Source organism: Aphis gossypii, unplaced genomic scaffold, assembly GCF_020184175.1.
Source record: "Aphis gossypii isolate Hap1 unplaced genomic scaffold, ASM2018417v2 Contig00816, whole genome shotgun sequence".
Lineage (NCBI taxonomy): Eukaryota > Metazoa > Arthropoda > Insecta > Hemiptera > Aphididae > Aphis > Aphis gossypii.
The window spans coordinates 16,006-43,605 of record NW_026083298.1 but is presented as its reverse complement, the minus strand read 5'-3'; the positions used below and the strand labels follow the sequence as shown (position 1 = coordinate 43,605).

General features: G+C 31.8%; 2 protein-coding genes across 2 annotated transcripts; both read left to right on the top strand.

Annotated features, from left to right (window-relative positions):
* The first annotated feature begins 7,795 nt into the window (after positions 1–7,795).
* LOC114132630 (uncharacterized) lies at positions 7,796–12,507 on the top strand. Its single transcript, XM_050210291.1, has 2 exons — positions 7,796–8,805; positions 8,889–12,507. Exons 1-2 carry the CDS (start codon positions 7,796–7,798, stop codon positions 12,505–12,507), a joined length of 4,629 nt encoding a protein of 1,542 aa, XP_050066248.1.
* A 9,769-nt stretch (positions 12,508–22,276) lies between these two features.
* LOC126555365 (uncharacterized) lies at positions 22,277–24,588 on the top strand. Its single transcript, XM_050210293.1, has 2 exons — positions 22,277–22,463; positions 23,218–24,588. The coding sequence occupies exons 1-2, from the start codon at positions 22,277–22,279 to the stop codon at positions 23,505–23,507; spliced, it is 477 nt and encodes a 158-aa protein (XP_050066250.1). The 3' UTR covers positions 23,508–24,588.
* Positions 24,589–27,600: the final 3,012 nt, after the last annotated feature.

The window sequence follows — 27,600 nt, the reverse complement described above, 5'->3', positions numbered from 1 at the left end:
GTTTACCTTAAAAATGGTATAATTGTACAATTGTATTGAAAGGAGTATAGTACAAAATATTATATAAAAACTATAATAACTGGATTTATACAAAAAATTAAAGTCTAAAATTATACAAAAGTATAATAGCATAGGTATAATTAAATTGTTTTATAATATAATACACCAAAGAAAATTAATTTTACAAATTAAGTTTATACATAAAATACATTCATCACTCCGTTCAGAATCTAAAAAAAAAAATATATAATATATGAAATACATAACATTTAAATATTTTATAAATATTGTTTAGTACATTGGGTTTAGAGTATGATGATGTGCCATATTTAAGAAAAGAAATTCAGGATATTAAAACTCCAACTGAGGTTAAGACAATCATACACTCAGATAATTCCATTTGGTATGTATTGTAGAAACCATAGTAGTATATAATATGTACCCAAAAATAGTAATAACCTAAAACCTTAACTTAAATGTACTTATATATTTAACTTTATAGCACTGATTTTGATGATTGTACTGATTTGTCGTTTATTAAAACACCTAGTGGAGTATTTTCAGTTGAAAAAATTAATAATTTGGGAAATAGTCATATCAAAACTGATACTGGAAAGTATGAACATTCTTATTACATATTTAACGCCTAATGCAACATTCTTAATTCAATTTATTAATTCTTAGTGATGACAAATTATTGAAAAATGACTGTAGAGTAAAATTATTTTTGAGTGAAGAGACTGACCTGAAAGGAATAAAACCATTGGATTATGCAATAGATAATAATGATTTACTCCAAAAGTAATTAAAAATAATCAACTAAATTTTTTTTCTTTCTGGTTATTTTAATATTCAATTAATTCCTAATAATTTAATTATTTGTTATTTTTAGATTGAAAAATGATAATGAACAGTTGGTTTTGCAAAATAATAAACTTAAAACTATTATTTCATCACAGAGTAATAAAATTAAATCATATAATGATTTTATTAATTTAGAAAATTATAGATTTGAAAATAGATTTAATAATACATTAAATAAATTGTTAAGTCCTACACAAATCCAATTGCTTCTTCATCCAAAAAAAAAAGTTTATTCATGGGAACCAGAGGATATATCATCTGCAATCACTTTGAGAAGTATTTCTCCTAAAGCTTATCGTTATTTGAGAAATGAAAAACAGTTTCCATTACCTGGTAAAATAGTATATCTAATAGATATTTATCATAGTTAAATCATTAAATTAATTTTAGGTCTATCAACGTTAAGAAAATGGGCCTCAACATTTTCTATCCAACCTGGAACCCTATCAAGTGTAATTACTTTAATGAAAGCAAAAGGTACATTAAACAAAAACAATTAAAATATCTTAATACAAAAATTAATATTAATATTATATTATAAATGCATATTAAGGATCCTTAATGTCGAAGACTGACAAATTCACAGTACTTTCTTTTGATGAAACATATGTGTCAAAGAGAATATGTTATGATAAAGCATATGAGCAGATTATAGGCCCCAATAAATGTGTACAAACAGTCATGGCTAGAGGTGAAGCAGTTATAAAATATCTTAACAAATTACAATATGAATAATTTATTTTATGAATAGGTTTGTTAAGTAATTGGAAACAGGTGATCTACTATAACTTTGACACACATATGACAAAAGATATATTGATCTCAATAATTGAAGAGCTACATATAATTGGTTTCGATGTAATGGCAATAGTAAATGACATGGGTTCTGCAAATATGGGTTTATGGCGAACTCTAAACATATCAATTACTAATACTGCATTTACACATCCGATAACAAACCAAAATATATATGTATTTGCAGATGTTCCACACTTAATTAAATTGGCGAGAAATCATATACTTGATCAGTAAGTAGATTTGTATCTAATAAATGATAAATAAATTCATAATTTCTATGTAATTTACTTCTAGTGGTTATATTCTTCCCAATGGAAAATATGTAGGTAAAAACATATTTCAGGAATTGGTGAATTTAAATAGTGTAGACTTTAGAATGGCACACAAATTAACACAACGCCATATTTCAGTCGAGGGGACAGGTAGAATGAATGTTCGACTGGCAGTACAACTTTTTTCTAATACCGTTGCTAAAGCACTTATTCATTGTGAAAAAAATAATTATATAAAAATAAGCAACTTAAAGGATGTAAGTAATGTTGATCTAAATCATTATATATCTATACAAAAATGAAATATTTATTTTTAAAAACAGGCTTCTGATATTATTTTGTTATTTAACAATTGGTTCGACCTTTTTAATACACAACATAAATTTGACAATGGTATACCAAGTTATGGTCTAGACGAAAAAAATCAAAACAAACTTATTGATAAAATGAATGAATTTATAATTAATATGAGGGTTCATGGGAAGAAATCTTTACTTCCATTTCAAAGAGGTAAGTTGATGATATTCCAGTACCATTACCTGTTTAAAAAAGGGTAAAATTAATAAAATAAATGTTATAATATGTTATGGAGACTTCTCATTTAGGAGCCTCTTCATAATTTATATTTCTATGTCATTATTTTATTATTTTAGGTATATTGATAAGCAATAAATCAATCAAATGTTTACTTGATGACCTCAAACGTGAAGGATGTTCATTTATTTTAACAAGAAAACTCAACCAAGACGTTTTGGAAAACCTTTTCAGTGCATTAAAGGGAATGGCAGGGTCAGCAAGCAATAATATTACTGTGCTAGATTTCAAATATTGGTAAATACTTAAAATTATGATATCATTATTAATACTAAATACATTTATGAATACATTTTGGAATAGTTGATTATGAGGATACAATTGGTATACAATTAAATATTAAGCCATGACACTATTGAATATTCTATTCATTTAGTAAAATCTATTTTGTCATGGTCCGTTGATCCGTGATCGTGAAACGATAATGGGTGCGTTCCGGTTGGACACTTTGTACGCTTCAAGCGTTCATGAGCGCTCCCAGTGAGTTCCACTTGGCATTTATAAGCGCTCACACTACAACCGTGACGTCACGAGATCTGAGCTCTACGTCATCGTTCGGCGCTCACGAACGCTCACACGGGGTGCGTTCCGGTTGGACGCTTAGGGCCAGTTGTACTAGTCTAGTTTAAACTAAGTTTAAATAAGGTTTTTCTTAAACTCGGTTTAAGACCAAATCATATGTTTTACAAGATTAGTTTAACGCTTAAACCCAGTTTAAAAGAAAGTTTAGATAAACCACCGATCTCGATGGTTTAAACTAGGTTTAGCAATAGTTTTGCCATAGATCCATGATACATAAATTTTGACTGTTATGAATTATGATACTGATTATTTGTGTTAAAACAATGTTTTGTGCAAAGAATCATTTATATTTATTTAAAAATAAATAACAAAATATCGGAGGATGAGGATTTTGTTGAACTTATAAACTTGATTGCGAATGAACAAATACCAAGAATATTCAGGCAGGCTAAATATAGCCCTACTTACTACTAGCGCTTTACGCGTGTGGTGAAAATATGAACTACTGAACCGTAACACAATCGGATAGCTAACCTGAATATCTTAAACCATGATTTAAAAAACATATTTATTAATATGTAATATCTATGATAATGGCTCTTGATAATTGTTACAATTTTATTAATTATGAAATCTAGCGGTTAATAACAGTAACAATTATGTTAGCTTACAGATTTTTGTGTTATGCCACATCCATTAGTTTAATATCAATGGATAATAATAATATTGATGTGGTATAGTTGTTGTCCTAACGTTCATAGAATCCACTGACCGCTCTGATAAACCTAGTTTAACTACAAAATAACCAGAAGGCTCACTTACTGAGAACTCAAAAATTGGTGAAAAACATAGATAATAAAGAATGGATAGGCCATTCGCCCTTATCATACGTTCTCAAACAATTATGAATGTAGGTGCTTTTATTATTAATCCATATATATATATTATATATCAGATTTTCAATAAGTAATAACCAAAAGTTGAGATAACAGGCACCTTTGTGAGACAGAAGATATCTGCTCTTTAGGAACGAGGCACCTAATGTTATAAGCATAGGCGTGGCCTATCCATTCTTTATTATCTATGGTGAAAAATGTTTGGGATATCAGTGTAGCCAGGATTCGAAAATTCTCTTTTCCTGCTGAAATTGGATTAACACGTTTTTGATGTTATTATTATTATACAACAAAATGATGTACAATATTTATTGTATCGATAAGTTGTAATACGGGACCACAATATTTTGTGGTTGTACAATTGATTATTATCTGTATACAGGCTACACTGATATCCCAACAGGTGTTGCAAATTTATCCCCCATAAGAACCCGCGTATTTCAAAAAAAAGTGAGTCTTCTGGTTATTCTGTGGCACGATGTAGAGAAGATAAGGTGATACCACTTCCCTATCTCACAATGTTAAAAATATGGATGCCAAAATGTACGGCAAATCTCTCAACAGAGTACGCCACTATTCGCCCGGAGGCCTATTTTATTATAAGTTGTTATACGAAAATGTATTATTAAACATTTAAAAACATATTTAAATGTAAATATAATGTTAATAATATGAATATAAAATAGGTGGAATATAGTATTATTTTATAGATATAAAACAAGCTAATATTATTATATCAATCATATTATGTTAAATAGGTAATATATATTATTTTGTTATTGAACATCAATTTAAATAAATAAATAAATACAATTTTCTAGTATTAGTTTATTTATTTGTAAATACCAGTAATAAAATTAGTTACAAAACAATTGAATGTTCATGATTCATGGTTTAGATAAGATAACTTACCATAACTTTGATGATTTTAAACAACATTAAATTTTGAAACCTTGTTTCTATATTTAGTTGTGCATATTTTAAAACCGGTGAAAGTGGAGATACTGTTATAGAGAATAAATTAGATCATAACCATGAAAAAGACGTACAAGACATTATGGTTAGACAAGTTATTCGTAATTCATTAAAAAGAAAAGCACAGGATGAAATTTGTGAACGGCCACTTAAATTAATACATAATGAACTTAAGAAAATCAACACCAATACAATATAAAACTGATATGAATTGCTTTCGCAAAAGTATACTCGTATATTTGGCAAGACGATCAAAATTACCAGCAAGACCATGTAATATTTAAAATGTACATGAAGTATTGGATTCGTTAGATAAATTAAAACTTATGACGTCGAACAATTTCTCATGGTAAATGACAGTAATCAAAATATAGTAATGTTTTCATGTGAAAAAAATTTAAATACTTTAAGTACTGTTAAGACTATATATGTAGATGGTACTAAATTTTTTTACAATTATTTATAACACACGGCTTAAGTAATGGCCATTATACATACCTTTAGTGTATTTTTTACTTAATAATAAAGAATGCGAATCATATGCAAAATGTTTTAGTATATTAAAAACTGAATGTTTTAAATTAAATTTATGTTGTTGTCCCGAATATATATTTGCGGATTTTGAATTATCTATTCATCTTGGCGCATTAAAAGTTTGGCCAACTATAATTATTATAGGATGTCGTTTCCATTTGGGGCAAGCATGGTGGCGTCACATTCAAAATTTGGGGTTGAGTAAAGATTAGGAAATAGGTTTATTTTTGAAAAATATATTTGGTTTACCATTATTGAATCAAGAAGATGTAGAAAACTGTATTATCGAAGATTTTATATCTATAATGCCGAAACATGAAAACCTCAACGAATTTATGGATTATATTATAGAAAATTAATTGTTGCCGCCGCAACATAATAATCGATATTTTTTAATTAGCATTATCACTGGGCACAGAGGACAGCTGGTCACACACACACATATTATATCACTTATTGTATTGTTTTATTTTCGTATTGAATGTGTCTTGTGAGTTATATAATATGTAGATTAAATGTTATCGCACGCCGCCGCCTACGCGGATATTACTGGACACGGCCGCCGCAATTTTTGTCTTTCTCCGTCCGTCGTGTGAGATAGTCCGCCGCAATTATTAATATTGTATCGAGTAAAATCGTATTTTTTATTTTGTTGTGTGATCGTCGCTGGCGCCGACCGCCACGTATACCTCCTTTTTTATACATTATACTTATATTTTATATCACATCACATTGCGTGGGCGCTAATCGCCACAGCGTATTATTATATTATTATTAATTACATTATCTTTTTATTTTGTGACACATTATTCATTATTATTATATTGTTGTGTTGATTTTACGTGTGTAAATCGTCACTTATTATTATTATATTATTGTGTATTATTTTATATCATTTTAGCACAGGACCAGCTAGCTAGACTGCGCTCCACAACTGTAAGTTTTTATTATTCTTTTTGTTGTTATTTATTTTATATTGAATCTGTTAAGAGATAAGGGCCACGTATTCTTTTTATATTTTATACTTAAGTTCACACGAGCTAACAGCTTAAACAGCTGCCTATAATATTATTGTAATTTATTCTGATCAGCCATAAGGGTTGTACATTATTATTTTATTATTTATTTTATTCTATGCTACTGGCTATAAGAGCCGTGCGCTAATTATTATTATTTTATACTGCTGGCTATAAGAGCCGTGAACTAATTATTATTATTTATTTATTTATTATCATAATTTTTACATCTGTGTTGCTGTGATTTTTTATATATTTGTGTCATTATTATTATTGTGTATTATACAGCAACAGCAACTTATTTACCAAAAACCGTGTTACCATTTTATTATTATTGTTTTATTGTACACACACCCACATACATACACACATTAATACACAAATACACATAATCCACAACAATCACTACATAGCCGACAGTAATTGCTAGGCGATCCCGACCACTACTGTTCGAGCTATTACACCACTACACACCCAGTTCGTCCTCTATAATATATTTTTTAGACCTAGGTGTTAGCGGCGTAAAATAAAAGTTAGGTGTCCGAGCTCGTATGTTATTAATATTATACTTCGGCCCCCTCATTTTGGTGACCTCGACGTGATTGTTTTTTATTTATATATTGTGATTTGTTGTGTTTTATTATTTGTGAATTTTACAGTTGAGAAAGAAGTATAAGACCTATTGTAAGTAATTTGTCTATCCGTCAGATTAAAATCACATTAATTTCAATATATTCTATATTTATTGCTGAGATTAACTATTTATCATCAACATGGGGTTAGATGATATTATGGTAGTTCAGGTCAAGGAGCTTAGGAAAAAGCGTGGCATCATTAAGGCGTCTCTTACGCGTATGAAAAACTTTGTTGAAGGATTTGATCCAACAGTTGACGCTATATCACTATTGGAATTTCGCCAAGAAGAGTTGCCGCGTTTAAACCAAAAATTTGACGACATACAGACACAATTGGAATTGATTGTGGTCGATGATCTCGATAAGGAAGAAGAGGAGCGGAATAGGTTCGAATTCGATTATTTTAATATTCGTTCTAACATTCAAGAAATAGTAAATGCAAAGAAGAGTGTCAACAGCAGCTGTCACAACTCAACCTTCAATAATATGTCAACGGGTCACAGCCGTGCCCAATTGCCAATTATTACGCTACCACACATTTGGCGGTGATATCCAAGATTGGGAGCCATTTTTCGATTGTTTCCGAGCTATGATACAATGATGATGGTGGATTTTCACCTGCACAAAAATTCTACTATCTCCGATCAAGTATTAGTGGTCCAGCGTTAGACCTAATCAAGTCGATTCCAATGACAGATGCTAATTATGAAGTGGCCATAGAACGCCTGAAACAACGATATGACAATCGCAGTCTTGTCATTCAATCGCACATTCGGTCTCTTCTGGAATCACCGTATGTAGAGCAGCCGACAGCTAAAACTTCAAGAACTTCAGCATTACATGCCCATGTCAGTGCTCATGTTGCAGCACTAAGAGTTCTGAATCAGCCTACTACGGAACATTGGGATGCGTGGTTGGTCACGATAATCGTAAGCCGCTTAGATGCTGCTACCAGCCATGGCTGGCAATTAAGACAACAAAACACCCAACTCCCTAAGTATTGTGACTTAGAGAAATTCTTATCCAGTCGGTGTGTAGCCTTTGAATCTTCAGAAGCAGCGTCCGGGTCAAAAGGAGATACTAAGGCAAATTCGAGTAGTGAAACAACAAAGAGAAGTAGTGTCAAACATTCGTCAACTGAACCAAGGCGAGCTCTTGTAGCAGCTGCTGATATAGTATCCTGTCATTACTGCACTAAGCCACATAAACTATTTAATTGTGAAGAGTTCAAGGCAGTACCTATAAATACACGCCTCTCATTTGTCCAGGGAAAGGGTATATGTTTCAATTGTTTGTCCACTGGGCATATGGCGAATGTTTGTAGATCGACCTATAGATGTCGAACGTGCAACCGGAATCATCATTCATTACTGCATTTTGAAAAGAAGGAAAGAACTGAAGAGAAAAAGGAGCTCCAAGGGCAACAGTCAGATAAGGGTCAGATACCATCTACGTCTGGAATCCTAGTATCTGCACCGGTACCAGCAGAAACCGCCATGAAAAATGCACACGTATTTCTTGCGACAGCTTTAATTACGGTTCGAGACAAAAATGGTGTACGTCACCAGTGCAGGGCCATCTTGGATAGTGGCTCCCAGGTTAACTTTGTTTCGAGGAAATATGCAAACTTACTGCAGTTAACATGTAAGAGGTCTTCATTGCCAATAAGTGGTATTGGAGATAATCGTTTAAGAGCAAGGTCGTGTAGTGAGTTGAAAATTGAATCAAGAACTAGTGCATTCAGTATTATGATTTCCTGTTATGTATTGCCTAATATCGTAGGAGAACTAGCTTCTTGTCCAGAACCAACAGATGGCTGGGTTATACAGGATTTGTGTTTCCATGTCTAGCTGATCCGGACTTCCACCACCCGCAAGGTATTGATTTACTGATTGGAGGTGGCTCGTTCTTTGATGTTTTGGGAACAAGGAAAATACCATTAAATATAGGTTCAGTTACCCTATATGAGAGCAATTTCGGATGGCTAGTGACGGGAGAACTTTCTAACCAACATGCACCAACACTTCTTTCAATGGGCCAAACGATAGAGGAAGAGTGGAAGGTTCTCAGTACCATTGAGGATGCAAGCTACGGCCGGACATCGAGGGCGAATAAGAGAAGTCAAGAAGAACAGGAAACAGTCCAACATTTTAAGCAATATACAACTCGTGATGAAGAGGGGCGTTTCGTGGTACGACTTCCTATTAAGCAGAAAATCAGTGAATTAGGCGCAACATTGCCTATGGCGACTGCCCGGTTCCTGAATGTAGAGAAAAGATTGCAAAATGATGAGAACTTGAAGAAGGAGTATATACGTTTTATGAATGAATATATTGAATTGGGACATATGGTTGAAGTTTTGGAGAATTCGATTCAGACTCAGAATCACTTTTATCTACCGCACCATTCGGTAACAAAGGCGTCAAGCTTGACAACAAAGGTCCGAGTAGTTTTTGACGCTTCGGCGAAGAGCACATCTGGTGTATCCCTTAATGATGTATTGAGATGCGGTCCAACTGTCCAGCAAGATTTATTTTCTATACTAGTTCGCTTCCGCAAGCATCAATTTGTCGTAACTTCCGACATAGAAAAAATGTTTCGGCAAATAAAGGTGGGAAGAGAAGACTGGGACCTACAAAGAATTGTTTGGAGATCCAGCCCTGAAGAACTACTCCGTTCATATCAACTTACTACAGTTACGTACGGAACGACCCCTGCCTCATTCTTGTCCACCTATTGTCTTATAGCACTCGCAGAAAGTGTCCAGAATGACTACCCGAAGGCTTCAAAGGTGATCGCCGAGGATTTTTACATGGATGATCTAATGACGGGAGCCGACACAGAGGAGGACTGCTGTCAATTGCAAGGAGACGTCAGAGCAGTGCTAGATTCAGCAAAGTTACCGTTGAGGAAATGGTGTTCTAATTCCGAGTTGGTTCTTCAAAACATGTCTAAGCATGTTGATGACCCTTTGTTCGTATTAAACATAGGAGACGATGATACAGTCAAGTCACTAGGGTTGCAATGGAAGCCAGTCGCAGACCATTTTCAATATGAAATCGTATCACGATCCACAGAAGGCGCGCTATCTAAAAGAGCCATACTCGCCGACCTGAACAGAATCTTCGATCCACTCGGATTCCTGTCACCAGTTCTAGTGAGAGGGAAAATATTTCTACAACAGCTGTGGTCCATGAAGATAGACTGGGACGCAAGACTTCCCGTAGGCATCCGGCAAAGATGGAGTCAATTTTATGAGGAGCTTGAGCGAGTAAGAGCATTATCCATTCCCAGGAAAGCTATACCTGAACGTGCCAATATCATAGATGTACATGGATTTTGTGACGCCTCCGAAGAAGCGTATGGCGCCTGTATCTACATTCGTTCTCACGGTAGTGATGGAAAATGGCATTCCAGGCTTCTATGTGCAAAAACCCGAGTAGCCCCGTTAAAGGGAAGCACAATTCCGCGGCTTGAGTTGAACGGTGCATTGTTATTAGCTGAGCTGGCTCAACGGGTTTCCGAGTCATGGCAAATCAACGTTCATCAGTTTAAACTATGGACGGACTCAACAATAGTACTAGGATGGTTGAACAGCCAAAGCAGCCGGCTAAAAACATACGTTGCTAATCGAGTATCACAAATCATGGATGTCACAGAGGTGAAACAGTGGAACCACATAGGGTCACAGGAAAACCCAGCGGATATTCCTTCAAGAGGTTTAAGGCCAGAAGAGCTATTAATGTCAAGATTGTGGTGGAACGGACCTGCCTGGTTGGAAGGCGATGAGAAAGATTGGATCCTAAATCCGATAACCCATGCGGAGGAAGAGCTGCCTGAAGTACGTGAAGTGAAACTAGTACTTGCGGCGACTAACCCAGTAAACGGTATATTAAAACACTACTCTGAATGGAACCGAATGCTACGAGGAGTGGCTTGGTTAACGATCTATTCGAAGTACCTGCGTAAGATGATCAAAGGCCCTCAATCTTTAAGGATACCCAACTTGAACGAAGCGAGGAAAACAATTTTAAGAATGGTTCAAGCTGAGTGTTTTAGCAAGGAGATCTCGTCACTAGAAAAGGGACAAGAAGTATCAAAGAATAGCAAGTTGCGGAGCTTGAATCCCTTCCTGCGCGATGACTTAATACTTGTAGGTGGAAGACTCGAGAACTCAGACATGGTTGAAGAACGCAAACACCCAGTTGTACTACCTGCGGCTCATAAAGTAACCAGAATGATATTTGAAAAATATCACCTGGAGCTACTTCACGGAGGACCTCAGCTCTTATTATCGGAAGTAAGGCGTCTGTATTGGCCACTTTTAGGCCGAGTAACTGCGAGGTCAGTGGTATGGCGTTGTGTTCAATGTACAAAATCTCATCCACGTTTTAACCACCCAATTATGGCAGCACTCCCAAGAGATCGAGTTCAGTGTACTAGACCTTTTACAGTAACAGGCGTAGATTTTGCTGGTCCTATTTTTATTCGAAGTGGTTTGAGGCGCGTGGCTGCCAAAAAGGCTTGGATTGCGATATTTGTGTGCTTCTCCACAAAGGCCGTACATTTAGAGTTGGTTGACGATCTTTCAAGTAGATCTTTCGTGGCAACACTGCGTTGCTTTATGGCTAGAAGAGGAAAATGTGCTAAGCTGTATAGCGACAACGGCACAAACTTTGTTGGCGCTCAAAAAGAGTTAGTCTCAATGATGAAGAAAGCCAGTGATGATTTAGAGAAGGAAGGTATTGAATGGCACTTTAACCCACCCTCTGCTCCTCATTTTGGTGGCATATGGGAGAGTGCTGTAAAGAGTATGAAACATCACCTGAAGAGAGTAATATCTGATCACAAACTCACGAGCACGGAAATGCGAACACTACTCTGCCAAATTGAGGCATGCCTAAATTCGAGACCGATGACACCACTGAATAGTGACCCTTCCGACTTGGCTGTGTTAACCCCATCACATTTCTTGATTGGAGGTGCTATGCTATTACCAGATGAACCGGATATAACTAAGGAAGAGCCCAAAGGTCTGCGTAGATGGCAACTTGTTCAGAATTTGATGCAAACCTTCTGGAAGCGTTGGTCAAATGAGTATCTGCCACAGATCCAAATTCGTGGTAAATGGACGAGTAAGAGCGCACAGCTAGCAAAGGGCGATGTTGTAATTATAAAGGATGACTGTATGCCTCCAGCCAGGTGGAAGTTAGGTATAATTGTGGAACTACATCCGGGTTCTGATGGTGTAGTACGCGTTGTCACACTAAGGACAGCAAACGGGACGCATATGCGTCGTCCAGTCATAAAACTATGTAGGCTACCGACCGATAAGGATATCGCACCAGTTGTTGAAACCCAGGACTTTCAACGGGGGGAGAATGTTGCCGCCGCAACATAATAATCGATATTTTTTAATTAGCATTATCACTGGGCACAGAGGACAGCTGGTCACACACACACATATTATATCACTTATTGTATTGTTTTATTTTCGTATTGAATGTGTCTTGTGAGTTATATAATATGTAGATTAAATGTTATCGCACGCCGCCGCCTACGCGGATATTACTGGACACGGCCGCCGCAATTTTTGTCTTTCTCCGTCCGTCGTGTGAGATAGTCCGCCGCAATTATTAATATTGTATCGAGTAAAATCGTATTTTTTATATTTTGTTGTGTGATCGTCGCTGGCGCCGACCGCCACGTATACCTCCTTTTTTATACATTATACTTATATTTTATATCACATTGCGTGGGCGCTAATCGCCACAGCGTATTATTATATTATTATTAATTACATTATCTTTTTATTATTGTGAGCCACAAGGGCATTATTATTATATTGTTGTGTTGATTTTACGTGTGTAAATCGTCACTTATTATTATTATATTATTGTGTATTATTTTATATCATTTTAGCACAGGACCAGCTAGCTAGACTGCGCTCCACAACTGTAAGTTTTTATTATTCTTTTTGTTGTTATTTATTTTATATTGAATCTGTTAAGAGATAAGGGCCACGTATTCTTTTTATATTTTATACTTAAGTTCACACGAGCTAACAGCTTAAACAGCTGCCTATAATATTATTGTAATTTATTCTGATCAGCCATAAGGGTTGTACATTATTATTTTATTATTTATTTTATTCTATGCTACTGGCTATAAGAGCCGTGCGCTAATTATTATTATTTTATACTGCTGGCTATAAGAGCCGTGAACTAATTATTATTATTTATTTATTTATTATCATAATTTTTACATCTGTGTTGCTGTGATTTTTTATATATTTGTGTCATTATTATTATTGTGTATTATACAGCAACAGCAACTTATTTACCAAAAACCGTGTTACCATTTTATTATTATTGTTTTATTGTACACACACCCACATACATACACACATTAATACACAAATACACATAATCCACAACAATCACTACATAGCCGACAGTAATTGCTAGGCGATCCCGACCACTACTGTTCGAGCTATTACACCACTACACACCCAGTTCGTCCTCTATAATATATTTTTTAGACCTAGGTGTTAGCGGCGTAAAATAAAAGTTAGGTGTCCGAGCTCGTATGTTATTAATATTATACTTCGGCCCCCTCATTAATAATTATATAGATTCTGTAGCAAAATTTCCTATTTCCATGTGGGCCGAAATGAATAGTAGTTCTGAAAGAACAATAAATGCCTGTGAAAGCTTTCATTCCAAGTACAACTCATTATTTTATACACATCACCCAGACATATATACATTTTTGGAAGTATTAAAAAAAATCAAATTGATACTAAAATAGCAATCCGAACGGCCACACAAACAACAAAAAAACCAAAAGGAAGTACGTGCAAGAAAATTACATACATCGAAGACAATATAAAACAATTTAAAAAAAAAATAATAAAATATCAAGATTCGATTTTGTCAAAAGAATGGCATTTAAACACCAGCCTATATAAATATATAATAATAACAAAACATTTTTTGATAAAATGTATGCTCACCTAACCTTAACGGTGTAAGCTTAAATAAATAAATAATTATAATAATAAAAATAATATTTTTGGGGTGTAAGCCAGTTCATCTCCTTATGGTGCACCCTGGGTAATTCTAAATGAACTGGGACGCATTCAGGCTATGTAAAAAATATGACCTTTTTTCTTGGGACGCACTCGGATTATACCTTATTCTGGATGCACTAGGAACATTAAAAAAGGGTCATTTCGGGACGCACTCTAGAAACCCCGAGTGAAATACATATTTTGAGTTTTTTAGCACATATTTATGTACATATTTTACTTGCATAAATACATATAAATCTGAGCCATAGTAATAAATAGGTACATATAGATATTTTATGAGTTATGAGACTATGAATCTACTTCAAGTGAATGATCTACGTCTATATTTTAGTAATAAATAAAACCTATAATTTATTTAACTTGAAGCAAGACTGTAACTGTAAAAAAAAAATTTAGAGGGGAGGAGTTCCAACATATTTTTCAATATAAATAATGAACACTTGTCATTGCGTTGAAATATAAAATTTTAATATTATTGTTATTGAAAACATGAATCGTCATTGAAATATTCAATTTATATAAAAGTTAATTATGGTTAATCCCGATTTAGGACCTTTTAAAAATATATTAATAATAACCAACTAATTTATTTTGAACATAAAAAAAATTGAATACGTACCTATGTCGTATAGATTATGTTATTATGGCTTCACGGTCCACCGAGTCGCTTGCCGTAAAATGGTGGAAATGGTTGAGAGGAGGCGCCTAATCTGTTGTCGTTGGTGGTCGGTAAACAGTTTCGTTACAAAATATAATTGGGCTCACTCAAAAAATTTAAAGGAATTTTTATTTAATGATAACCAGGGCTGGATTTGTATGTAATAAAAAATTGTAAAATATGTATTTTATTTACCAAAATATGCAAAAATATGCATTTAAATTTTTATAAGATAAACACAAAAATATACTTACAAAAACCATTTGTCTCTTTTAATATAATATAATTGAAAAATAAAATTATACTTTAATCAGCAGGGCTTGAATTAAATACAAAATATTAATTACGAAATATACTATAAAACATGCATTTTTTGCATTATTTTAATCAAAATATGCAATAATATTCATTTCATTCAATATATGAAATAATATGCATTTTATCCAAAATATGCAAAAACATGCAAAATAAAAACACCACTATCTATCTCTTCATGAGGTGATTCGAGGAGATAACTGACAAAATCAATACCCAGAAGCCGCAAAAAAAACATGCTGTTGCATATAAATCCTAGCCTTGATGATAACCTAACTGGTATTCATCCTTTAGAGGATGCTGAAGATGGTATCATTACATTAGCAATTGCTATTCTTTATCAACCACCATATGCTTCAATAAATTCAAATAGCAGAGAAAATGTCACTGGATGAGTCATGAAAAATGTTTAAAAAAAAAAACAAAAATTGCAATCATTGTATGACAACTATGCATTCAGATGCAGTTTATTCGAGCGCGTATGTATGAAGACTACAACTTACAATATCCTAATGAAGAAGATATGAGTATTTTTACTCACATTATACAAATGTTTAATTTTAATTTCTATAAATTTGTGTTCAAAAGTAATAATCTTATAAAATCTCTAATGAATCACTTGTTCAGTATTTACCAATTTATTATTTAACTTGTCCTTATCGTTATTTAACTGATATATTTATAAAGAAAAAAACTAATTTGCTAATTTATTCTTATATAAATCATATCAACCGAATACTAACTAAAGATGAAAAATATAACACAACTGATCCAATAATAAAAAACCAATTGTATACCATGACAAAATGTTAATTATGTTTAATTTAATATGTAATTTATAGTTAATGTCCATATTGTGTATAATTGTTATAAAAAAAAAAATAAAAATAATAATAAATCAATAATGTTTAATAAATATTATTATTAATATTATGTTTTATGATCTAAAGTGTAACCTACTTTAAAAAATATCAAATAAAATAATATATTTATAATTTTTATAAATAATAATCGCTAATATTATTATCGATCGAGTATATTATCGATATTATAAAAATCGAAACTATCAATTGTTAAAACTTGAGTGAAACACGGGAGTGCTCAGAGTAGAGTATCTAAACGTGCTGCGGGAGTTGCCTTTCTATTTAATCTTTTTTATGGGCTTAAAATCAATTATAATCATTAAATATAATCAATTACGTTTAGCAATTATTTTGTGTCTTAAAATTTAAATCGTAACCTATTCTAAAAATATATTAAACAAACTAATATATTATACTATTTTATAAATAATAAAAAATAAATAATTATCCAAAATGTAAGTATCGATCTTGTAAATTATCGATAGTATAAAAATCGAAACTATCAATTGATAAAACTCGAGTCAAACACGGGGAGCGCTTGAGTAGTATATCTAATCTATCTGGGCTCACTAGTTTGCCATTTTGCCAATGTGTCATGGTATCGCCAACAGTATAGTGATGGTAAAATGCTATTTATTTAAATAGCAATAGCTATTGCTATTGCTATTGTAAAATAGCAGTGATAAATAGCAGCTATTGCTATTTTGTATTTTTCTATACCCACCATTACTGATTCGTTATTATCACATATTACTATATTAGCAGCTATTATCTATTTGTAAAATATATATTTTTATAATTAAAATTACACTTTGGCTTTTACAAGAACAATTTAATACGTACGTTTCCCCAGCCCCCCACATTTCACTTTCCCCAAATTTTCTGGTGCCAACATTTAGTACGTCATTTGTTTGTATTTGTTTGACCAAATTCAGAATTTGTTTGATGTCGGTTCACCTCGGAAAATCGGTTTTCCGTGCGGGGGGCTGCGGAAACGTTTCCATAGCCCCCCACCCTGTTAATTATTGACTTTCCCCAAATTTTCTGGTGCCAACATTTAGCACGTCATTTGTTTGACCAAATTCAGAATTTGTTTGATGTCGACATGCCCTGGAAAATCAGTTTTCCGTGTACGGGATTGGAGAAACATTTTCTTAGAAAACTGTAAATAATAGACTTTTCAGAAATTTTCTTTATCAATATTTAGTGCGTCATTGGTTTGTATTTAATTGACCACACATAGACTTTTTTGATTTTGGCATGCCCCGGAAAATTAGTTTTTAACAACAGTATTTATATAATATTGATATATTTATACTTATAGACTATAAGTATATAATATATTATATTGTTGAAACCTGATAAAAATTAATACAATTTTAATTTATAAAATATACCTACTGATTTGTGTTTATTTAATGTAATATATAATTTACCACGCTTTTAGAAAATTTGAAAGTGAATTTCGTGAATCGTCTTATAATATAGTTCCTATTTTGCATATAATAAAAATATTGTGCATTGTTTATAATTACATTGACACCAAAAAAATTACTTAATATTATATGTAATAAATATGTGTTTTAGGAAAAGCATCCAATAGGTGTTCAGTTTTTGTGTACAAATACCTATACTATATCTATGGGTTAGTGAATGATGTGAACAAGAGATAGAAATATATATGAGTGTACTAACTTCCCTAACATCTTGTATACTTGAAATAAAATTAAATATTTATGTATAAAAACTATAAAAATAAGTTTGACTTTTAATCATCCATTACCCAGTATGATCAATTTCGCATTTATTTTACTAACGCCAGAATTACTCAGTGACCATAACATTTCTGGAATTGCTCGTATAAGTATACTAATATTTAAATAAAGTTGAATATGTTAATATAGGTACCTATTAACTATTTCAGTTTATACTATCACCAGATTGTATTTTAAGAAGTATAATGAGTTTTACGATATACCAGATTATAAGTGGCAACTATAAATAAAAATGCAAATAAATCTATTTAATGGTTTCTTGATATTATTACATAATACTTACATAGGTATTAGGTATTATTGTATAATAATATGCTTAAGTTGTATAAGATAGAATGGTTTGTTACATAAAAATTAAATCATAATTAATGTTATTAAAAAAAAAATAAAAAATAAAAAAAAATTACAACTGGCTTATAAAAATCTGTTTAATTAAAACTGTTTAATTAACTCAGTCTCGTTTTTGAGTCACGGCTTCGAGGTATCTATTGTGGAAGAGAATACAATCGCACTGTTCATCTCGTGTTGTACACTCAGGTATGTCTGTTTTATTTATATAAATAATCAAATATTATTTTATTTAAATTGCATTCTTACGATCTTAAGGGTAGGCGAGAACTGACAAGTATAAGATAAGGCGTTTAGATTAGGAAGAAAAAGGATTTTTAAATTTTTTTCGAAAGTGATTCTCTGCATGCTTGGTGTATTCAATTAATTCGGCAGACGTGGGCTGTATAATAACTTGATTAATTATAAATAGTTATTAGGTTTTTTATTCTCTGTTATTATGAAGTATTATGCATTGCTTTACATGACAAATAAGTTAAAGTTAAGTTATCAATTTTATGTAGTTTTTGGTGAATAAATTAGGTCTAGTTAATTATTGTATAATAATGTTTACGGCAACCAATTTACGAACAAACTGATTTCTTAATTATATTATAATCATTTTTTCTAAATATACAGTGTGTCCCGCTTTATATGTAGGTACCACTAAATATCTCAACTCGGTGGTCTTAGATTAAAAAAACGGTTTAATGTGATAGATAGGTAGTACCAAAGTGCACATTTAGGGAAAGTTTTTACTCCTTTATTCGCGCAACCGCAATCCAAATAAATTTTTTTGAATAAGATATATATATTTTTTTTTGTATGTTTTATGTGAATTTTAATTAGTTAAGATCAATACTTAACATTTGAAACAAGACAACTTCAGCATTAAAAGCTTATTAACGACGCATAATTTTCTCATTACTAACTTTTGTTGAACAACCGTGTACCTATACTGATACTATGTTTTATTTGCTACATAAATATTTATTTAATATTTGTATTATTATTAGAGCTTTAATATATTAAAACTATTATTTTTGTGTACTTAACTATTTAATAATTTAATAAAATCAATTCTAATCGAGAAAAAAAACCGTTTTAAACTATTAATTAAGCTGTAACAAGATTGTGCTAGACTTTCGATTGTTTAATTTAATTTCTATTAAAATGGACAATTTTGAATTAATGATTTTACTGAATCGATATCGGACCAGCCAAAGTCTCACATTTTTTTCATAGCAGAATAATATTTTTATTTAAAAACTAAATTAGTGTATAATCACTAAAATCGTACCAATTTGTACTATTTGACATGATTGTACGTGTGTATATTGTTACGGTTTTTGGAAGCCGGGCGAAATGTGTAACACACTAGTGTACATACACAAATATTAATTTATTTTGCACACACTAAAAAGCCTTATAGGTAGTAGACACATTTAAGTTTCCTTATAAAATTCCTTAGGATATAACCGACTAGACCACATAAAAAATGTTTGTTATACGGTTAAGAAAATGCAATAAATTAAATATATCTACATGCTGATTTGAAAAGTCATTTCAAACTTGAAATTTCTTTAGGATAATAATGTTATGTCTCTATCGACGTAAAATGAGATGACCGTCAGCGATATACTGCAATACATGCGGGAGTGTTACCTTTTTCAACCAAATACTACGCTATATTAATTTGTATACAAGTCATTTTATACATTAAATCGTATTTAGCGGTAAAGATGTTTTTCTCCTTATATTCAACTGAAAAATCTTAGTAATTATATAATTTTATTTCATATCTAACCGTTTCTACATAATATTATATTATCGGTTTTCCTACTTGACCGTGCAGATAGTTATTGAGATTACTTTGCGACACCGGTCGTGTGTAATGATCTCTCACTCGAGGACTGTCGTTTTCAGATAATTATATATTATAATATATAAATATATAATATACATATGTATTATACATATCTTTACCGACTTTATATTTTAATGTCCCGGAATACATATATATATTAGATGCTACTTAAACCAAGATTAAAAATGACATTTTTTTAAAAAACAATATTATCCAGTGCCCGAAAACTATTACAAGGGTATATAATAATAATAATAATAGTAATAATCACAACTCTGCAGTATGGGCTATAACAGTCGTTAAATCCACACACACAATGAAAACACATACTCGTATTATGCCGATGTATATAATAGACTACCAACATATGGTGTCACACGAATAGCGAAAAAGAAAACTATATCAGTATTATCGTGTTGGAGTCCAAACAGCGATTTCTCTTTGGAGTCTTCTACGGAATATTTTGTTCACAGCATAATCACACCCATGTATTTCATTGTATTTTCTCTGCCTATTGTGCTCGCAGCTGCAATATTCTACCGCTATCGTCGCCGATAAATGACGTTTACCGATTAAGCATTTTAAATTTCAAATATTTGAATACGTCTTGCCTATACGTAATATGTATATTGTATATATATAATATAAACATAGTGTATACATTTATTGTTTCACTAAATTGGTAACCTTTATCATTTATTTTTTCAAAAAAAATGTGGATTATTCGACAATTACTGAAACCTAAGCTATAGTGATTAAACATAATTCCATGATCACAATATTATAGTATCATTATCTATAAAAATTCATCTTCGTTAATAATTGTCTTTTTAAAACTATTAGTAAATTATTTTAAAAAAGTTAGTCAGTTTAAGTTCAAGACATTAAATATGAACTAGTTATATATTATATATAAACTTAAAACTAGTTCTTATAGTAAACAAGTATAGGTACCGTTTTTGTCCACTTTACCGCTGAATTAATAAAACATTGGTTGTGACTCCAAAACAAAATAAAATTCAAATTGTAGCATGATTGAAATTCAAAATTTTAAGAATGATCTATCATACTTATAATGGGTTTCCGATTTTCCAGAACAATCACTAAACATCATACATTGAATCAATAGTAAGCTAATAAGCACTTAAACATGATTGAGTGGCCCTAACTTAACCTGGTCCATTAAATTTTATTGAACCATTAATTTTATCAATTTATTTGTGTAACATGTCAATAGAGGTAACACTATAGTTTATGAAAATTAACAATTTCTTATATGTATACTGAAAAAATGAAAAAACTCATTTAGTTCGTAAGTACTATAATAATTATAAATTTTATAAAAAAAACATACTGCTAAATCAAATATGTGTATGTACTTGAAAGTATTATTTATTACTGTTATGAAAAACAATTTGGAGAGGAAAATAAAGGTCATTTAGTCATATATTATGTAAATTGCAGCCAGTGTAATTTTAAAAGATATGTGAATTGCCCCCCGGTTATATTTGAAATGTACGTAAATTGCGGACCATGGATATATTTGATTTCCTAAAGGCTGTTCATTTACAAGATAAGTATTAATATCATATTTAAAATTGTTCAATGCTATGTGTTTTAAAGTTAAAATGTGTAAGTATTTTATGAAATTTAATAATAATTTGTATAGAAAATTTAAAGATCGCAATCATTTACGAATGTCTGAACCAATAATAAATCGACAAAAACTTAACAAAAATTTATAAAAAAAAACCATAGACGTAATTTACGTATGTATAAAATATACCTACCGGGGCCGCAATTTACATAAAAAATTAACGGAATAAACGGCGTGTTGATACTGTTTACATCTTACAAATGTAGCCCTGCAGGTATCAATTTTAGCGATTAAGGGCACCCTCCAAAATAACACAATCAATATAGGTTTACGAGCAGCAGCATAATTTGATAGGATTAGTTAAGTGTTTTTGCAGTATTATTAGTAAGTATATTGTATAGTATTTGAATGAAATAAGTAATATTATACTTAATGATTTTAATATACTTTATATTTTAGTGTACTTTCTTCTTAGGTACTGCAATTTAGTTGACATTCGTTGTTATTATTTATATTTTTTAATTTACCGTGACAGAAAACTACGCGGGTCTATCAGACTAGGTACACCAATCGTAGTTCTTGTATCATTATTTTTAATATTGATTTTATATTAATAACAGTATTATAGCTCACATATAATATCATTAACACTTTATTGTTTTTCACAGCTGTAAAATGTTCTCTTTGGCAAAGTTATCTTACTACACTTGCAACGATGAAGAAAAGGATTTTTACAACGTTTTGGAAACTTTAAAAATTGATATACAACCCTGTTGTATCGATATTATGAATTACCAGAAAAAAAAGTCAAAATTAAATATTGAGGATAATAATATTGAAGTTAAATATATGGAAGATGAAGGTAAGCAAGAATATAGTTTGAACGAATATAAAGAGTGTAATAATCACTGTATTTACTTTTATTCATTAAACCCAACCATTATTACATACAGTGCCGTAACTACCCTCCGTAGTGCCCTTGGCGAATTTTATTTTGGTTTTATTTCATAGGTACCTATCTATAATTTTTATATAAATATAATAATATTACATTTTACGTGTTAATAAAATACTGCCATATTTTTTAATAATCGAATCTTAATACCTAGTTACAAATTTTTATTTTAACTCGAATGCGCCCCTTACATTACTACGCCCTTGGCAAGTGCCCATGTCGCCAACCTCTAGATACTGCACTGATTACATATTTTCCGTTTAACCGTATTAAATACTACTCTAATGGCTAATTGATCACCTTTTTCCTATAATCCACACCTGCACATTCGCACCTGATCAGTCGTTGTGGTAAATATTGATAATGCTCCTGAAGGGAACGAGAATTTTCATTTCACAAGTATTTTTTTCAAATAGTAGTCCCAGGAAGGCTATGGAAGGCTATCATAAATATTTTATTTGATATGTTTGGTATAATACCTCAATATTTTTCATGGACTTGTTCTAATTTTTTAATTAAGTCCTGCTGAAATATTTATCTACGTAATAATCTCCTTGAAAGGATTCTAACACTGCAATAAATGAGTCAACACTTTATTTACATTTAAATATGCATTTGTATTATGAGTTATCCAGTTATATAATAGTATGTTAAATTTTAGATTACCCGATGAGCGAAAAGGCCGCTGCAAGTGGTCATTTAATATGTTTAGCGTTCACTGAAGTTTGCGGGTTCCCGTGGACACGATCCGTACGCGCAAATGCTGCTAAAAATGTAATTGAATACAATCGCTTTCGTTCATTTGATGAGGTCGTGTGCCAGGTAGCGGCCCTTAATGGCCAACTGGAGTGTCTAGTATACCTCCACAACAATGGGTGTCTATGGGACGATAACACGTGTAAAGCAGCCGCAGAAGGTGGGCATATTGATTTTGTTGAACGAGGATTATAAAATGGATCGACAAAAGATTAAATATACAACACAATTAGTTATAATAAGAATACGTAATATTTCACTATAACTAAAACACATAACTAAGTATGAAAAGTAAATTGCCTTCTAACAATGTAAGTTCTATGCTTACGAAACATACATGACGTACACCTAGACAATACTAAAATGCCGTGCATAGTACACTAATACACAGCCTTATATACTAATGATCTATTGACCCATGGCTCACGCCATTTTACAAGCTCTCTTATTTGCTAATTTAATATCACGCCATATGTGGTGTGATTTAACAGATTGCAATAACAACTTACTATGTTGTTGTTATTGCACATTATAATGCTACTTTTATACAATGTTAAATTATATTCAACACACCCCCGTAATTAATATTTTATATAATCATAAAAATTAAAGTAATTTTAACAACGATAATTTCTGCCTTAATTTTTCAAACCTATCCTTCGGAAGTGGTTTAGTGAAAAAATCTGCATATTGTTCTTCTGTATCTACGTACTGTAGTCGAAATAAGTTTTCTTCAAACTTTTCCCTAATGAAATGATATCTGACGTCAATGTGTTTAGTCCTCTTATGAAACTCTGGATTTTTCACTAGTCGTATTGCACTTTGATTGTCCACATATAATGTCGGTTGTTCATCCGTTGCGTTGTTGCAGATTTCTTTGACTAATCTGTCAATCCAAATCAAACCTTTGATTGTTTCACATGCCGATATATATTCTGCTTCTGTTGAACTGAGAGTTACTATGGGTTGCCTTTGCGCTTGCCATGATACCGTAGATAATCCTAGCATGAACAAATGACCTGAGGTTGAACGTCTTGTTCCTAAATCTCCTGCGTAGTCTGAATCTGAATACACACTTAAACATAAATTTACGTTAGATTTGTAATATAGACCAAATTTTGTTGTTCCTTTTACGTAACGAATTATTCGTTTTACCATGGTCCAATGTACCGTCGTTGGATTGTTTAAAAACCTACTAACATAGTTTACAGCGAATGCTATATCTGGCCTCGTGACTTGAGATAAAAATAATAAATTTCCTACAGCCTGCCTGTATGGAAATTGATTATCACTCGTCGTTAAATTTTGTTCTGCACCATGCGACCTATCAATTGGTGTTGATAACTCCTTCGCATCTAATAAATTAAATTTACTAATAATTGTATTTGCGTAATTTTCATTACGCAAATAATTTTCATTAATTTTCATTTTAATTTTAATTGATCCGTCAGTACATCTAGTTATTTCCATACCTAGAAAATAATCTAAATTACCCTGTGTAATCTCAAACTGTTGTTCAAGACCTTGCAACAATTTATCTGTTTTTATTTTGCTGCTCGACGCTATCAAACCATCATCAACAAAAATAGCTAAAATTAATGTCTCATTATTATAATGATTAAAATAAATACATGGATCCGATGTACTTTGTTCTAGCTTGAACTCTAATAGAAATTGCTTAAATCTATTATTCCAACATCTTGGCGATTGTTTTAACCCATACAAACTTCTATTTAGTTTGCATACCCGATCTGTTGAATCTTCGAATCCAATAGGTTGACTCATATAAATGTCTTCCTCTAGATTACCATATAAAAATGCCGTTTTTATATCAAACTGTTTTAAATCGTAATTTTCTGCTGCTGCAACAGCTAAAATGGTTCTGATTGATTCATACCTTACTACTGGCGAAAATGTTTCCGTATAATCAATACCATATTTTTGTCTTGATCCATTAATGACTAACCTAGCCTTAAAACGATCATTATGTTTTATTTTATACACCCATGAGTTGTTTATAACATTTGCTCCGACCGGCTTTGATACCAAAGTCCACGTTTCATTATCACCTAATGATTTAATTTCATCGTTCATTGCTTCTACCCAATTAGTTGCATTTTTGCATGAAATGGCTTCACTATATGTTAATGGCTCACTTTCCACATAATTGGTAATAAACGATTGTGCAACATACCTGTCTGGTGGTTTTAATCTAGTTCTATCACGTAGCTGCATTTGATGCTGTTCTTGTTGACTTTCTGTGTCGTTTTCCACTGGTTCTGTTTTGATCTCATGAACCCGTTGTTGATTTTCATCATACACTGTTTCTTGTTGATTAATCTCATTCTTAAAAATAATATCTCTAAATATATTTATATTATTTGTACCCGGAAACCAAACTCTGTAACCTTTAGTATTATTGCTATACCCAACAAAAATACCCTTTTTGCTTTTAACATCCCACTTTTGCCTTTTCTCTTTTGGAATGTGAGTGAATACTTCTGTTCCAAATATTCTCAAATGACTTATTTTTGGATCTTTGTTAAAATAAAGTTCATACGGTGTTTTACCTTTAACTGAAGATGTACCTGTTAAATTCAATGTATACACAACCGTATGAACACTTTCTGCCCATAATGATATATCCAATTTCTTTGAATGTATAATTGTCCTTGCAGCTTCAACTATTGTCCGATTGTCACGTTCAATTTTTCCATTTTGTTCTGGCGTGTATGGGACTGTTGTTTGATGTCTAATTCCGTATTTCTGCAAAATACTGGTTACTTCATTATTAACGAATTCTAAACCGTTATCCGTTCTTAAAACCTGAACTTTGAAACCCGTATCAGTTTTAACTTTTTGTATAACCGTCCCGATTATATTGACTTCACTTTTATGTTTCAAAAAGTACACCATTCTGTAATGCGTATAATCGTCTTTTATTAATAAGAAATATTTTGACCCACCAATTGAGTCTTTCTGCATCGGTCCACACAAATCTGCGTGTAATATTTCTCCTACTTTTTCACTACTAGTCGTACTTGATTTAAATGATAATTTATGTTGTTTACCCATCATACACGAGTCACAAAAAAATGTATTGCCCTTATCAGAAATCGTAATATTATGTTTTTCTAAGCAATTAATTACATATTGTATATTCTGATGTCCTAATCTTTCATGCCATAATTGCAGCGAGTCTTTAATCGCAATATTAACATGATACACAGTATTATTTAATACTTCGACTTTGAAATGTAATTGAAATAATTTTTCTTTTCGCTCAGCTATACACACAATATTATTATTTCTAGTAAATACACATTTATGCTTATCACTAATCATTTTCAATCCTTTATCTAAGGCCGAACCGCAAGAAAATAAATTATATTTTAATTCTGGCACGTGTAACACATTTAATAGATAATTCTTATTCCAATTACCTTTAACAAATGACCAAATTAATATTTTACCTGTACCAATTACGTACATACATGTTCCGTTCCCAATCTTGACTTGAGTAGGTATTTCTAATTTTTCGTAATCTCGAAACCAATCATATTTTGCACACATATGATCTGATGCACCTGAGTCCAATATCCATTGTTCATCATCTTTGATTGATACTAATGTTGACTCACTTATAAATGCGTTGTCGTCTTTATCCGACGATCGTTCTTGATTTTTGAGAAAGTTCCTGCATTCCCTCTTGATATGCCCAACTTTTCCACAGTAAAAACAAGGACCTATCTTTTTAGTATTATTTGAACTACTAAAATTATGTTTACCCTTTTTATGACTTCCACCTTTCCAACCAGCTTTATTCTGAGATTTCGTAGTAAATGCACTTGATTTTTCTACATCAATACTGCAATCATTACTATGTTGTAGTAAACGAGATTCTTCCAATAACAAACGACCTGTTAAGTTATTAATCGTTTTACTTTCCGATAACATTGAATCCCATGCACTGTAAAAATGCTGATAACTGTTCGGTAAAGTCATTAAAATTTTTGTTATTAACATATTATCTGTAATTTTTTCACCTGCTAATTTTAAGTCATTCGCTAATTTAACTAGTTTAGAGATGTGTGTTGCAATATTATCTGTGGGATCCTTTACGTAACTAAAAAACTTTTGTTGAAGTAAATACATATTTACCTCAGATTTTTGTTCGTAAACACTTAGTAACTTTTCCCACATTTGATACGCACTCTCGCAATTAATCAAATACTGCATTGGACCACTTTCTAATGAAGTTACTATTACCTTTTGACACTTTGTGTCT

Excerpts from the sequence above, each read along its gene's own strand:
- LOC114132630 (XM_050210291.1), top strand. The coding sequence starts at position 7,796 with ATGACAGATGCTAATTATGAAGTGGCCATAGAACGCCTGAAACAACGA. Across the intron at positions 8,806-8,888 it reads GATAATCGTTTAAGAGCAAG|GAGAACTAGCTTCTTGTCCA; the intron begins GTCGTGTAGTGA and ends CTAATATCGTAG.
- LOC126555365 (XM_050210293.1), top strand. The coding sequence starts at position 22,277 with ATGTTCTCTTTGGCAAAGTTATCTTACTACACTTGCAACGATGAAGAA. Across the intron at positions 22,464-23,217 it reads TAAATATATGGAAGATGAAG|ATTACCCGATGAGCGAAAAG; the intron begins GTAAGCAAGAAT and ends GTTAAATTTTAG.